Genomic DNA, 16,224 nt, shown 5'->3' with positions numbered 1-16,224 from the left:
TGCGGATCGACATCCACCAACCTGAGAGTGTTTAGGCGATTAGGTCGTCGCGTCGCGCGGGGTGCGTGTGTCTGCGGATCGACATCCACCACCCTGAGAGTGTTTAGGCGATTAGGTCGTCGCGTCGCGCGGGGTGCGTGTGTCTGCGGATCGACATCCACCACCCTGAGAGTGTTTAGGAGGTATGAGAGTGTTTAGGCGATTAGGTCGTCGCGTCGCGCGGGGTGCGTGTGTCTGCGGATCGACATCCACCACCCTGAGAGTGTTTAGGCGATTAGGTCGTCGCGTCGCGCGGGGTGAGTGTGTCTGCGGATCGACATCCACCACCCTGAGAGTGTTTAGGCGATTAGGTCGTCGCGTCGCGCGGGGTGAGGTGTGTGTCTGCGGATCGACATCCACCACCCTGAGAGTGTTTAGGCGATTAGGTCGTCGCGTCGCGCGGGGTGCGTGTGTCTGCGGATCGACATCCACCACCCTGAGAGTGTTTAGGCGATTAGGTCGTCGCGTCGCGCGGGGTGCGTGTGTCTGCGGATCGACATCCACCACCCTGAGAGTGTTTAGGCGATTAGGTCGTCGCGTCGCGCGGGGTGCGTGTGTCTGCGGATCGACATCCACCACCCTGAGAGTGTTTAGGCGATTAGGTCGTCGCGTCGCGCGGGGTGCGTGTGTCTGCGGATCGACATCCACCACCCTGAGAGTGTTTAGGCGATTAGGTCGTCGCGTCGCGCGGGGTGCGTGTGTCTGCGGATCGACATCCACCACCCTGAGAGTGTTTAGGCGATTAGGTCGTCGCGTCGCGCGGGGTGCGTGTGTCTGCGGATCGACATCCACCACCCTGAGAGTGTTTAGGCGATTAGGTCGTCGCGTCGCGCGGGGTGCGTGTGTCTGCGGATCGACATCCACCACCCTGAGAGTGTTTAGGCGATTAGGTCGTCGCGTCGCGCGGGGTGAGTGTGTCTGCGGATCGACATCCACCACCCTGAGAGTGTTTAGGCGATTAGGTCGTCGCGCGCGGGGGTGCGTGTGTCTGCGGATCGACATCCACCACCCTGAGAGTGTTTAGGCGATTAGGTCGTCGCGTCGCGCGGGGTGCGTGTGTCTGCGGATCGACATCCACCACCCTGAGAGTGTTTAGGCGATTAGGTCGTCGCGTCGCGCGGGGTGCGTGTGTCTGCGGATCGACATCCACCACCCTGAGAGTGTTTAGGCGATTAGGTCGTCGCGTCGCGCGGGGTGAGTGTGTCTGCGGATCGACATCCACCACCCTGAGAGTGTTTAGGCGGTTAGGTCGTCGCGCGGGGTGCGTGTGTCTGCGGATCGACATCCACCACCCTGAGAGTGTTTAGGCGATTAGGTCGTCGCGTCGCGCGGGGTGCGTGTGTCTGCGGATCGACATCCACCACCCTGAGAGTGTTTAGGCGATTAGGTCGTCGCGTCGCGCGGGGTGAGTGTGTCTGCGGATCGACATCCACCACCCTGAGAGTGTTTAGGCGATTAGGTCGTCGCGTCGCGCGGGGTGAGTGTGTCTGCGGATCGACATCCACCACCCTGAGAGTGTTTAGGCGATTAGGTCGTCGCGTCGCGCGGGGTGCGTGTGTCTGCGGATCGACATCCACCCCCCTGAGAGTGTTTAGGCGATTAGGTCGTCGCGTCGCGCGGGGTGCGTGTGTCTGCGGATCGACATCCACCACCCTGAGAGTGTTTAGGCGATTAGGTCGTCGCGTCGCGCGGGGTGCGTGTGTCTGCGGATCGACATCCACCACCCTGAGAGTGTTTAGGCGATTAGGTCGTCGCGTCGCGCGGGGTGAGTGTGTCTGCGGATCGACATCCACCACCCTGAGAGTGTTTAGGCGATTAGGTCGTCGCGCGGGGTGCGTGTGTCTGCGGATCGACATCCACCACCCTGAGAGTGTTTAGGCGATTAGGTCGTCGCGTCGCGCGGGGTGCGTGTGTCTGCGGATCGACATCCACCACCCTGAGAGTGTTTAGGCGATTAGGTCGTCGCGTCGCGCGGGGTGAGTGTGTCTGCGGATCGACATCCACCACCCTGAGAGTGTTTAGGCGATTAGGTCGTCGCGTCGCGCGGGGTGCGTGTGTCTGCGGATCGACATCCACCACCCTGAGAGTGTTTAGGCGATTAGGTCGTCGCGTCGCGCGGGGTGAGTGTGTCTGCGGATCGACATCCACCACCCTGAGAGTGTTTAGGCGATTAGGTCGTCGCGTCGCGCGGGGTGCGTGTGTCTGCGGATCGACATCCACCACCCTGAGAGTGTTTAGGCGATTAGGTCGTCGCGTCGCGCGGGGTGCGTGTGTCTGCGGATCGACATCCACCACCCTGAGAGTGTTTAGGCGATTAGGTCGTCGCGTCGCGCGGGGTGAGTGTGTCTGCGGATCGACATCCACCACCCTGAGAGTGTTTAGGCGATTAGGTCGTCGCGTCGCGCGGGGTGCGTGTGTCTGCGGATCGACATCCACCACCCTGAGAGTGTTTAGGCGATTAGGTCGTCGCGTCGCGCGGGGTGCGTGTGTCTGCGGATCGACATCCACCACCCTGAGAGTGTTTAGGCGATTAGGTCGTCGCGTCGCGCGGGGTGAGTGTGTCTGCGGATCGACATCCACCACCCTGAGAGTGTTTAGGCGGTTAGGTCGTCGCGCGCGGGGTGCGTGTGTCTGCGGATCGACATCCACCACCCTGAGAGTGTTTAGGCGATTAGGTCGTCGCGTCGCGCGGGGTGCGTGTGTCTGCGGATCGACATCCACCACCCTGAGAGTGTTTAGGCGATTAGGTCGTCGCGTCGCGCGGGGTGAGTGTGTCTGCGGATCGACATCCACCACCCTGAGAGTGTTTAGGCGATTAGGTCGTCGCGTCGCGCGGGGTGCGTGTGTCTGCGGATCGACATCCACCACCCTGAGAGTGTTTAGGCGATTAGGTCGTCGCGTCGCGGGGGGTGCGTGTGTCTGCGGATCGACATCCACCACCCTGAGAGTGTTTAGGCGATTAGGTCGTCGCGTCGCGCGGGGTGAGTGTGTCTGCGGATCGACATCCACCACCCTGAGAGTGTTTAGGCGATTAGGTCGTCGCGTCGCGCGGGGTTGTGTCTGCGGATCGACATCCACCACCCTGAGAGTGTTTAGGCGATTAGGTCGTCGCGCGCGGGGGTGCGTGTGTCTGCGGATCGACATCCACCACCCTGAGAGTGTTTAGGCGATTAGGTCGTCGCGTCGCGCGGGGTGCGTGTGTCTGCGGATCGACATCCACCACCCTGAGAGTGTTTAGGCGATTAGGTCGTCGCGTCGCGCGGGGTGAGTGTGTCTGCGGATCGACATCCACCACCCTGAGAGTGTTTAGGCGATTAGGTCGTCGCGTCGCGGGGGTGCGTGTGTCTGCGGATCGACATCCACCACCCTGAGAGTGTTTAGGCGATTAGGTCGTCGCGTCGCGCGGGGTGCGTGTGTCTGCGGATCGACATCCACCACCCTGAGAGTGTTTAGGCGATTAGGTCGTCGCGTCGCGCGGGGTGAGTGTGTCTGCGGATCGACATCCACCACCCTGAGAGTGTTTAGGCGATTAGGTCGTCGCGTCGCGCGGGGTGCGTGTGTCTGCGGATCGACATCCACCACCCTGAGAGTGTTTAGGCGATTAGGTCGTCGCGGGGCGCGCGGGGGGTGTGTCTGCGGATCGACATCCACCACCCTGAGAGTGTTTAGGCGATTAGGTCGTCGCGTCGCGCGGGGTGCGTGTGTCTGCGGATCGACATCCACCACCCTGAGAGTGTTTAGGCGATTAGGTCGTCGCGTCGCGCGGGGTGAGTGTGTCTGCGGATCGACATCCACCACCCTGAGAGTGTTTAGGCGATTAGGGCGTCGCGTCGCGCGGGGTGAGTGTGTCTGCGGATCGACATCCACCACCCTGAGAGTGTTTAGGCGGTTAGGTCGTCGCGCGGGGTGCGTGTGTCTGCGGATCGACATCCACCACCCTGAGAGTGTTTAGGCGATTAGGTCGTCGCGTCGCGCGGGGTGCGTGTGTCTGCGGATCGACATCCACCACCCTGAGAGTGTTTAGGCGATTAGGTCGTCGCGTCGCGCGGGGTGAGTGTGTCTGCGGATCGACATCCACCACCCTGAGAGTGTTTAGGCGATTAGGTCGTCGCGTCGCGCGGGGTGAGTGTGTCTGCGGATCGACATCCACCACCCTGAGAGTGTTTAGGCGATTAGGTCGTCGCGTCGCGCGGGGTGCGTGTGTCTGCGGATCGACATCCACCACCCTGAGAGAGTTTAGGCGATTAGGTCGTCGCGTCGCGCGGGGTGCGTGTGTCTGCGGATCGACATCCACCACCCTGAGAGTGTTTAGGCGATTAGGTCGTCGCGTCGCGCGGGGTGCGTGTGTCTGCGGATCGACATCCACCACCCTGAGAGTGTTTAAGCGATTAGGTCGTCGCGTCGCGCGGGGTGCGTGTGTCTGCGGATCGACATCCACCCAACCCTGCGAGATTACGGGTGGATTATAGGGCGTAGATTCGCGCGGTGCGTGTGTCTGCGGATCGACACCCACCCAACCCTGCGAGATTACGGGTGGATTATAGGGCGTAGATTCGGCGCGGTGCGTGTGTCTGCGGATCGACACCCACCCAACCCTGCGAGATTACGGGTGGATTATAGGGCGTAGAGTCGCGCGGTGCGTGTGTCTGCGGATCGACACCCACCCAACCCTGCGAGATTACGGGTGGATTAGGGCGTAGAGTCGCGCGGTGCGTGTGTCTGCGGATCGACACCCACCCAACCCTGCGAGATTACGGGTGGATTATAGGGCGTAGAGTCGCGCGGTGCGTGTGTCTGCGGATCGACACCCACCCAACCCTGCGAGATTACGGGTGGATTATAGGGCGTAGAGTCGCGCTGTGCGTGTGTCTGCGGATCGACACCCACCCAACCCTGCGAGATTACGGGTGGATTATAGGGCGTAGAGTCGCGCGGTGCGTGTGTCTGCGGATCGACACCCACCCAACCCTGCGAGATTACGGGTGGATTATAGGGCGTAGAGTCGCGCTGTGCGTGTGTCTGCGGATCGACACCCACCACCCTTAGAAAGTTAGATCAGGGTCGCTCGTGGTGGTTTTAGTCGGTAGGCTATGGGCGCGCGATGCCACGCTGAGGGAGGCTCAGGGGATTTCGGTCCTCTGAAGCGCCCCTCGTAACGGTGGTACGCGTGCGCGTAGAATCCGACACTCCCCCTCCCTACACCAGGGCGGGGGAGTCTTTCGAAGATTTCCACCACGTTAAAAAAAAAAAAAAAAAAAAGGAAGAAAAAAATTTTTAATTCCTTTTAGCAATTACATTTCTATTAAGCGAGAAAGGTCAAGAAACATTTCGACTATTTTGCAACAACGTCGTAAAATTAACAGTACAAAATTACCTTTTTTAAAAAAAAGGTAAAGAAAGGCGCCAAGTACACGCATAGTAGTGTATATGTTGTTACCTCGAAAAAAAAAACAGTGGTAGTATTATACCTTAAAAAAATCTAAGTAACAAGTGGTAGACGAAATCTTTGTATCTTGAAAAATCTCGAAAAAACCTAAACAGTAGTATCTTCACCTCGAAAAAAAAAACAAAGTAGTAGTATTATACCTCGAAAAAACCTAAGTAACAAGTGGTGGACGTAATCTTTGTATCTCCAAAAATCTCGAAAAAACCTAAACAGTAGTATCTTCACCTCGAAAAAAAAAACAAAGTAGTAGTATTATACCTCGAAAAAACCTAAGTAACAAGTGGTGGACGTAATCTTTGTATCTCCAAAAATCTCGAAAAAACCTAAGCAGTATTATTTTTATTTCCAAAAAATTATTACTCAAGTGATACACATCACAAAATTACGTTACCTTATCAAAAAATGAGTCGCGCTTCAAGTGATCTATTATATTACAATTACAAAAAAGAAATGATATCTCTTTTTAAATTACAGCGCCAATTACAGAGAACATACACTGAGAAAAAAAATTTGTCAATCCCAAGAAATATTTAGTCCGATACGTTCAACTAACCATTTTAGTTAGTTAACTAAACATTAGTTGAATTAATTAATTCTTGATTAAAAAAACGAAATAAATTGTTGAAACAACTAATATTTAGTTAACTAATTAAAATGTTTAGTTGAACGTATCGAACTAAATATTTCTTGGGATTAACAATTTTTTTTCTCAGTGTATTTTTCGAGATACAAAGATTACGTCTACCACTTGTTACTTAGGTTTTTTCGAGGTATAATATTACTACTGCTTTTCTTCGATTAGAATAAAAAATTGAATCATGAAGAATTACACAGAGGTAACAGTACAAAATACAAATATTTTATTAAAATATTTAAACCCAACAAGGGAATACAAGGTATTTAAATACAAAGTTTATATATGTATTTTAAAAGATTTAATCGCGTCCCAAAGAATTACAGAGGTAACAGTACAAAAAATAAAAATATTTTATTAAAATACATAAATTTTTCTTGTCAAAAAACTTGGCTGAATTAATAATATTATTAATATTAATTAATATTAATTAAAGCGACGTTTTCGACTTAATCCAAGTGATGTAGGAAGCTACACGGGTATAGACCGAAGGCATGCGATTGACACCGCACGGGTAGACTCCCCATGAAACGATACCGACTTGAGTGGGAGTGTTATTTTCTAATTGAACCAATGGACCGCCAGAGTCACCCTATAAGAAAGATATTTAATTAGTAAAGATATTGTGCAAAAAAAATATGTTTTGCATTTAATTATCTAATTTTCTTTGTTGCTGCAACACTAATAACAAATTTAAAAATATAATATACAGATTATATATATAATATATGTGTATTAAATATTATAATATAACTTTACAATATTCTAGATGGAATATATTTCTAGATGGAGATTAAAACAAAAAGACAATGCCATTTTGTGGAATAGATAATACTGGCATATTAATAATGTAAAATTAATAAATATATAATATTCTCTTTATAATTACGCAATTATAATTTTGGCAATTGTTACTCTGATTGTAAGAAGACGTAGAAAGTTAAAATTGGACTTACGGAACATGCTGATATTTCCCCAATAGCATCAGTGCAGATCATGGTATCTGTGACTTTTGGTGTGTCATTTGGTGGGAATTTAGCCTGACAAGATTCACTGTCCAATAAAGGAACAGTCACTTTTTGGAGAACCTTGGGGAGTTTTGGAAGCAATCTCTTGGAGATGGAGCCCCATCCAGAAAGCACAGCATTTCCAGTTCGTACCTCATTTTCTTTCGGTAAGTTAACAGCGGATACTCTCTCGTTGAGAACGAGAGGAGTTTTCAGTTTCAGAACAGCAATGTCATATGGAGCAACACCTCTGAAAAAAGCAGTACGAGTCAATCCAAAATATCGTAATCACATTCCAGACGCGTTAGGTATGTTATCAGTTGGGAAAATGTGAATTCCGATTGTGAAAGGCTTATCAAAAACAATGATGATATTGTAACATGATATAGATTGTAGATTGTGAACTAATGATTGCATGTGATAAGTCCGTGAGTATATATTTAAAATCTTGGAAAAAAATTAAATTTATATATATCTATCATCTTTCAAAATTGTTTCCAAACAACTTATAATATTTCAGATATAATCTATATTCGTGATATTTTGTAGCATAAATAAATCAATAACATTTTAAATAATATACATAGAAAATAATGTCTTCGTATTACAATATTTTCATTAATAAGTACGTTTAAATCATGTTAAACAATTTTGTAACTCCGTTATATATCACATATTTTTATAATTTTCGGAGTCACGTACAATTATTATGAGATGATATTAATTAAATCTTTGTATTATAGTTTTTTAAACTATCTTTTGTCAAAATAAATGTCAAAAATACTAATCTTGTTTTGTTATTTAACTGCAAATTTATATAACATTTAACAAAATAATTTAAATAAAAGTACATTAACACGTTCAATGCGGATAACGCAGTTCTCCGCGTCTACAAAAAGTTGCTTGATTTAAATAATATAGTGATAAAGACATATAAATATCTATAATTATAGACATCTAAATGTCTATATTGCTGACAAATTATTTATATACATTTAAAAATTTAATTTATGTAGTGAAACTAAAAAAATTTAGAAGCAATGAACGTGTTGAAAGGGAACTATAATTAATTATAGTTAATTATAGTTTTAATTTCTAAAATATTTATTTTCAACTGCAAATAAAAATAATGGACATACCCTGGATAGTTTTCGTGGACGTAGGCCTTGGCGACGTCAACTTCTTGTTGAGTAGATTCGACTTCCGTAAGATAATGCTTGCCAGCGAAGACTTTAAGCTTACCAAGTTTCAATACACAGTGTCCAGCAGTTAAGACGAAATTCTCGTTTATAATGGAACCACCACATGAATGACTAAAAGGAATTAAGGGTGGAAGACCCCATCGAACAGAGACTTGATAAGGGAATTCACCCGGTGTGGCATCCTCTCCATCGGTAATCCTGGGTTTCAGGCCGAATGGGACGGCCAGACACGCTATAAAAAGATTAAAAAAAGCTTTTAATGCGTAGTTCTTTTAGAATCACAGTGAAACTTTTGTAACGTTTACTAAATATTTTAATTTTATAATGTGTTTAGCATTATTTTTATTTTTTTAGAATATATAACATTATTTTAAAAATAAATTTTTCGTTTAAAAGCGCACTATTCTATATATTTGTATAATTATTAGGAAACTTTTTATTAAATGTCTTTTTATTTATTAAATGTTTTTTCAGAAATGGCTAATATATATATATTTGATATAATTCTAAAAAAAATTTGCACTCTGCATATTGGCTGTCATATTATATTCAAAAATATAAAATATACAAATTTTATTTCTATTAAAAAAATTCTAAAAAAAAATCCTAAGTATATGATGTATGTATTGTATATTGATATTTTATATAAAGTACAAAAAATAAATGTGTGTGTACTTACCCTGGAATACCAAAACAATAGCTAAAAGGCTCCGAATCAACATTGTCGGTATGTTAGCTCAATAGAACCTAAGCACAAGATGAATCTGAACAAGATCTTACGGCTTATATACTGTGAAATAACTCACACTATCTCGCGATAAGGTATGCGTGTCTTTTAGATTAACCTTGATAACGCAATTTCTTTTTGCACACGTAGATAAGCATGCACTGACCACACACTTTCTTTATCATTAATTTGTCCCTTAAAGAAAAGACATCTTCTGAATAATTAATTTTTATAATCCCATATTACTAAAGTGAATTAACGTTAGTCTCGATTTTATTATGTAGTTATTTCATATTAAAAATGTATACGCATTTTTATATTATAATAGAAACGCTTTTATTTATTGTATGTAGAAATTTATTTCCATCTTTATATCATGGTAAGAACACTTTTATTTTTTGTATGTATTTTATAATATATTTAAATTAAAATATGACTTAATGACGTATAAAGCAAGCTAAGCAATATAGCAAAAGCGCCGCTCGACTTAATGTATTATTATTTGTACAAAAGAACTCGGTATCAATAAAATAAATACATTCATTATGTTATATATTACACTTTTCCTTTTCACTAAATATAATTCTGTATACCACGAAAACATACTTCACATAATTTACAAAGAAAAATGTACAAAAATAAATAAATCTAAGATAGCTGCAAATCTTACACACAATTTAGTCAAAACTGTTTGGTCAAAACAGTTCTTAAAATATAATCTTTTATTTAATTTAATTACACATAGTGACTTTTCTAAAGAATATACAAAAATACAATACAAAGATGTAAAGGAGACTTAATGGGAAACTTAAAATCAGCTATTACAACATCTCATTTCATTGTAACTCGACAATCAATGATATCATAACAGAAAACAATGATATAATGCATCCAATTCCATGTAAATTTATCTCTCATCTCTTGTAACTCTTCGATAACAATACGAGTGTTGATTTCTCAGTACGAATGCCCTATGTACCCTGTCCATCGATGTCCAAAATTGCGCAAAAATGACGTGTGCGTAAAATCCCACATTTCTGTGATTCACAAAGGGCATTGATCCAGTTTCCATTATCTGGATCGAAGAAAGAACGTTCAGACGCTTAAGTGCGCATCAGAAGTGCGCGAAACGTGGATTTCACGTGTTGCAGGTAACTAAGCGTGCGATCGCCCGGATCCCTGCCCAGATCTCGCGCGCAGTCGGAACTATTTGATTAGCCGGTAATAGGAATCCGTACGTTCCGCGATCACGTAGTTCCACCGTGTACGCATACTTTATCGAAGCAACGCCTTTAGCCCAGTCGTCGGACGCTCCTGCAAACAGAAAAGTTCTTTCTCCTTGACGTGACATATTGCGAAGTCGAATCTCGCTATCAACTTAATTATCTTGATATCGGATTTTCGTAATAGCCGTAAATCAGCGCATTAAATCTTTCATATAAGCCAATTTAAAGTGTATATTAAAAGTGAATTAAGTAACATAATTAAATTCGTACCAGAAGTCGGATACATCAGTTCTGCTGACGGTCCAAGTTGATAATTAGTGCCGTGAACTTTCGTGATCGCGTTAATTGCCTTTTTCGCTACACTCATCAAATCGGAGAAATCCGGCGGTTTCGAACGTGTGTAACTCCACGGTACCAGCCACATTTGCGAATAAGAATGCAGAGTCAAGTACATTCTGAAAACGTAAGTTTAGTATTTATAGTATTACAAAATGCTTAAAAATTAAAATCTTAATTAATAAAATTAAAAAGTTAAAATAAAATACGTTCGAACGATAAAATTAAATTCATTAAGCATTAATTTGACATTTAAAGCGTACCGAATATGTTGCTTGTTCGCCATAATGTAATCCGCCATGGCCTTCGTTTCGGGTTCGGAAAAGGCGTAAGGCCCGGAATATGTTTCCTGGCAGGGATCTGAACTGGCACCTCCTTCTTTCTCTTCGCCCCAGTGGTATGCAAAATTTCGATTCGGATCGACTCCTTCGCATGTAGTCCATAACCATCTGGCATAGTGTGTTACGAACTGTAATAAATTGGAAGGCGTGTATCTAGAAAAGAAGATCACGCACCGTTTCAGTTTAACAACACGCGAAGCTCTCAAAATTATTTTTGTTGTATGAATATTGATTATATAATAAGCATTATAAAAAAATGTTTTTTAATCCAGACAGTTTTAATCTCCTTATCTTAAAATAAAAAAGAAATCTTATCGTTTGCAATCTAATCTCTAACACTTTTCTTAATATATATCGCTCTCGACAAATACGTATAATGAGATCATACGTATAATGAGTAAATATTACTGTCGTTAATCGATTAATTAAGACTCTGGAGACAATTGAAGTGGCGTTCAAGTGGCAGACTTATCTTCAGACTTCTCTCCTCACCTACTGTCGTTTTGGCTTTCCACGTGATTGCTTCTGGTTTTCCGCCAAAAGCGGTCGCCGACATGGCTATACTCGTAACCGTCGGGATTCACAACCGGCAGAATCATCCAGTCCGAATTACCCAACAATTTCGTGTAGCTCGAGTTCTTTTCCACCAGTTGACTCAATATGTAGGTCGCCACCGCGGTACCAATCCATTCTCGTCCATGCATGCCTGCGAAGACGATGACGGTTTACCGAAAAGATGATCTAACGGGACGAGGTGTGTGCAAAACGTGGGAATACGGGTTCGACACATCGCCGGTGAGAATCGGCTGACCATAATTTTTCATAATTAATTCATAATAAAAGTTTTTACGTTATATATGACGTTAATGATGAAATTTATTTTTTATTCACAATTATTTTTTAATCTATTTTCGACTTAAACTTTTTTGTTTGTTTGTATCAAAGGAATAATTATTTTACAAAACTGACTCACCGGCATCGATCCAAATAGCGGGTTTTCTTTCGCCTTCTTTGTTTAATCCTGCCGAAACCTTCGCCATCTTTATCGGTTGGCCCTCGTAGCTATGTCCAATAGTTATTAACTCTACCAATTTAGGATACCTGAAGGCTAAGTATTCTAAATAGCGTACAATATCTGCGGAAGAAAAGGTCAATTTATTATATTTAATTAAATTTATTTATTAAATTTTTTTATTTATGTGCATATGTTAAATAAAAAATAGTTGATACAATAAAATTATTCATATATCTACATTAAATTAATAAAATAAAATATTAAATATTAAATTATATTTTAAATTAATATTTTTTAAACACGTATAGATTAAATCAATTTAGTATACGACGTAAAAAATATCTTGCAACATGCGATTTTACCTGCGTATCGGTGATAACGTTTCCATGTCATCGTGTGGCCTTGAGTGGTGACCAAGTCCTCGCGCTGTTCTTTGGACATCTTCGGATTTTGATAAGAGATCGTTTTCTGTCAATCAAAGAAAGAAAGTTGACTTTTACCAACTACACTCAATTCGGAGTCGCGTTTTAATTGCGTCAATTAATCATGCAGACAATCAGCGAGATTTCTCTTTCCATTTCTAATATATTAGTGACTATATCAGTCAATAGGACGCATAAATAACGATTAATATATGCAGTAACGAAAACCTTTGATCCATCATTTTAATGTAATAAATGATGATTTATTCGCTACTGTCATGTTACTTTTGTATCTCTGTGCCATAAGAAATATTGAAAAGACCATAAGTAAAGCGTGTCAGTGTGAGATATGGACATCAGCTGTCACTGAAATTTTCCTCTAATGTTTCTTGCAGATAATGAGATACCAGTTATGTACAAATTATTCAACCATGTTAAAATGTCAAGTGAGTATTTTCAATTATTAATAATATTAGTTATCTATATATAATACTCTTATTAACACAGAAATTAACTTTTTTTTTAAATTTCATGCACTTTTTAAAGTTCAGTACGATTTAATATTAATGTATATCAAGGTTATAAAATATATCTTTATTTTTACCTGGATGTCAGAGATTAATACTTTGAAGTCAATCTTCTTATCCCTCAAATACTCCTTAACATCGTTTACGAGATCCGGCGCCACGATCATGTCGGCCGTTCTGTAAGAAGAAATGTAGCACAGAAATTAAATATATTACATATATTAAATAATTAATCATTACAATAGAAATGAATACAAACCTGTTAGGATTTGGAAAAGACCAAAATTTAATGTCTTCCGGTTCGGCGTCTCTTAAGTCGCGCAGATCCGCAGCTTGACTTTCCGTGTTAGGAAACGCCCTGATTAAATGATAATTTCTATAATTTATTCTGCTGGTACGTGACCGTGAATCCTTCTTCTCGGTACCGACGATACTGTTCACGACTGTGCTGAGCCCGCTCGCTACGACGGACAGCATGGATTCAACGAGGCCAAATAGAGAAAAACCTCTGTAATCATCAGCATCATCATCATCATCATCACTCCCAGACAACTCTCTGGGCGTGTTTTGAAGCTGATTATTTGCTTCAGCGAATACGAGTCTTTCTTCTTCTCTGCCTTTGGAATTCAAACACAGGTGCATTTCTCGATCGTTATGGGCATTCTGCAAACTATATGTCGATTATTACTTCTAACTTTTTATGCTGTAAAAAGTATTCTTTAATGTTTTTTATATTAATTATGTTAAAATATTTCGAGGCATTGTTTAAATTACGAAAAAAACATATAATATCACTTTGTAAATCTTTGTAAATGTAAAGTTTAAAAAGTTTTTAAGTTTTATAATTTAAAAATAATTATTGTGTTTATTATGAATGTTATAATAAATTCCAAATATTATAAGAATACTTTGAATTTATGAAGATTTACAAAAATGCTTAACGGCGTCTTGACGTTCGTGCCACGTGTTTTCTGACTGCCAAGAGCGCCATTCGCATTCGCGTGATCGCGTAAAAAACGCATTGTAGTTTCACCATTAATTACTTCAGCAAAACATTTCTTCATAATTAACATACTTATGATCTACTTTCTGTTAGTCCCCATCTACCCTAAGAAATTAACCAATCACAGTCAATTATTCTCCTCAAATACAACTGTGATTGAACAATTTCTTAAGGCTTTAAGGCTTAAAATATCTATTGTAGATCGGGACTTAGGAAAACTCTCTTAGAAAAACGCTCTATATAAGAAAAAAATTCTGTAGAAAAAATTTAGAATGGATAAAACGTATGTAGTGAATGAAAATGAAAAGGCGCATCTTAATTAACATATTTAAGTGTTACTTAGCAATAGCAATATATAAGAATTAATGAATAGAAGTTGCAATAATTGAATTAAATATGGAAAATGACAATAATCACATATTTTCTTACGTAAGAACTTATAATTAATTTCAATTTGCAATATTTATTGCAATCTTTTGTAGAATTCAATAAACATTAATATAAACTTTAATTCTCTCCTTCTCTTTCTCTCTTTAAAAGGTTTAAGTGTTTTAGAGAGAGACAGAAAGAGAACTTTTAAATAAATATCAACTTAAACTTTTTTTATTCAGGATTCCTGTTAATTACCTCTCAAAAATCATATTAAAATACACTTATCACTTAAGAACAACATAGTATATCGATTTATTTAACTGTTTGACTTTTCTAATAATCTCTGTCTAGTTAGTCATCCCGGTCTACAAATAGGTGTTTTAAGCCCTAAGCCTTAAGAAATTGTTCAATCACAGTTGAATTTGAGGAGAATAATTGACTGTGATTGGTCAATTTCTTAGGGCTTAAGGCTTAAAACATCTATTGTAGACTGAAACTTAGTCTTTGAAAATCTTTTCTTAAAATATTATAAAAACTAACTCAATTAACAACTTTATTCAAATTCTTGATCATTCATTAACGACACCAACCCACTTTCCTCATCCAGAACTTTATCTTCCTTGAATATCTTGTTCTCCGAGCGGTCATATTGTGGACGTGTCACCGTGTAATTACCGCGATACGGATTGCTGTTCGCCAAATGCGACATGAGGATTCCCGAAACCCCGAGGATCACGCACAAGATCGACTCGACGCCGGCACACATGGTGTGCTTCGATCGCGCCAGGATGATGCTCGATCGTCTCGAAGGTTCCTCGTTGACTGGCAAACCGGCACTCCGCACCCGGAACCAGTTGCTACGTTGCTGGTTCATACGGGCATGTGAAACACGACGGTTTCACTGTTCTGCCTCACGGGCTTGGATTACGGGATTTCATTTCTGCGCTGTGGTCGCTGTGGATGACGTTCGTTCTTCAATCATGCAGCGGATCGGAGGCCTCGGGGTTAATGGATGGGATATTCGAAGCGCGTCAAGCGTTTGAGAGGTCGATTACATCTATGAACGTCGACTTACGGTGATTTCCATTGATTCGGCTTGATTGATCATTCAATATAACGTATAGATTCTGATAACGTTGCGGTTTGCGGTAGCAGTGAAAAAGTATATAGTAATTAACTGACATTCAATTGATGTTCAACGTGTATTATGTGTCATTATTTTGGTATTAATTATTGGTCTTTTGAAAGGAAAAGACTTCAAATTTAATAGACATTTGATAAAATAACAGTGATTTGTATATAATGTAAGCTACAAATTCAAATTAATCTATTTAAAATTAATGTCAATCTTTTTTATTTTCTAAAAAATAATTTTTATTACTTTATTTTCAAAGTTTGTATAGACCGTATCATTTAATTTTGGTTTTTTTGCATTTAATGTAGAGAAAGAAAATTTTTTAAATCTTTTTATTAACAATTAACAAAATAATAGAACAATATAAGGAAAAACTTTCAAACTATGCGTATTCCGGTGAATTTGTTTGGTATGGCGAGATGAGTAGTAGGTCAGTAAGTTTGCCGTTAGCAAAACACGTTTTCACGATATCAGTGTTCAAACAACCGTAACTATATGTATTAAATCCACTACTTTATATACGTAATGGCTTTATGCAATTACTCTAGTTAAAACAACCTGTTTAAAGTTTAAACATCTGAGCACGTGTGAAAAGTATTACGCACATTATATTATTATTATTAGAAAGTTAACTTCTTTCTATATAATATATGGAGTTCTTCTGTTTTTCACACCTCGATAATTGATAAGAAATATATACAAATAATGAATTATTGTGAATTACTTCATAATGATTCACTAGATAAGTCGTTAAAAGAAAATAATAGAATTTATTACAAAACGATAAGATTA

At 41.3% G+C, this 16,224-nt stretch overlaps 2 protein-coding genes across 2 annotated transcripts; both read right to left on the bottom strand.

The window, feature by feature from the left end:
* Positions 1-6,458: 6,458 nt before the first annotated feature.
* LOC139813165 (trypsin-1) lies at positions 6,459-9,116 on the bottom strand. The gene is made up of 4 exons (XM_071778515.1): positions 9,008-9,116; positions 8,266-8,560; positions 7,076-7,376; positions 6,459-6,711 (listed from the first exon to the last, which is right to left on the bottom strand). The coding sequence occupies exons 1-4, from the start codon at positions 9,048-9,050 to the stop codon at positions 6,550-6,552; spliced, it is 801 nt and encodes a 266-aa protein (XP_071634616.1). The 5' UTR covers positions 9,051-9,116; the 3' UTR covers positions 6,459-6,549.
* Positions 9,117-9,380: 264 nt separating this feature from the next.
* LOC139813164 (carboxypeptidase A2) lies at positions 9,381-15,508 on the bottom strand. The gene is made up of 9 exons (XM_071778514.1): positions 14,888-15,508; positions 13,182-13,592; positions 13,000-13,099; positions 12,336-12,441; positions 11,932-12,093; positions 11,451-11,664; positions 10,881-11,111; positions 10,552-10,736; positions 9,381-10,369 (listed from the first exon to the last, which is right to left on the bottom strand). Exons 1-9 carry the CDS (start codon positions 15,169-15,171, stop codon positions 10,194-10,196), a joined length of 1,869 nt encoding a protein of 622 aa, XP_071634615.1. The 5' UTR covers positions 15,172-15,508; the 3' UTR covers positions 9,381-10,193.
* Positions 15,509-16,224: the final 716 nt, after the last annotated feature.

Source organism: Temnothorax longispinosus, chromosome 5 (assembly GCF_030848805.1).
Source record: "Temnothorax longispinosus isolate EJ_2023e chromosome 5, Tlon_JGU_v1, whole genome shotgun sequence".
NCBI classification, from domain to species: domain Eukaryota; kingdom Metazoa; phylum Arthropoda; class Insecta; order Hymenoptera; family Formicidae; genus Temnothorax; species Temnothorax longispinosus.
The sequence above is the reverse complement of the archived record's forward strand: the minus strand, read 5'-3'. Positions and strand labels throughout refer to the sequence as shown.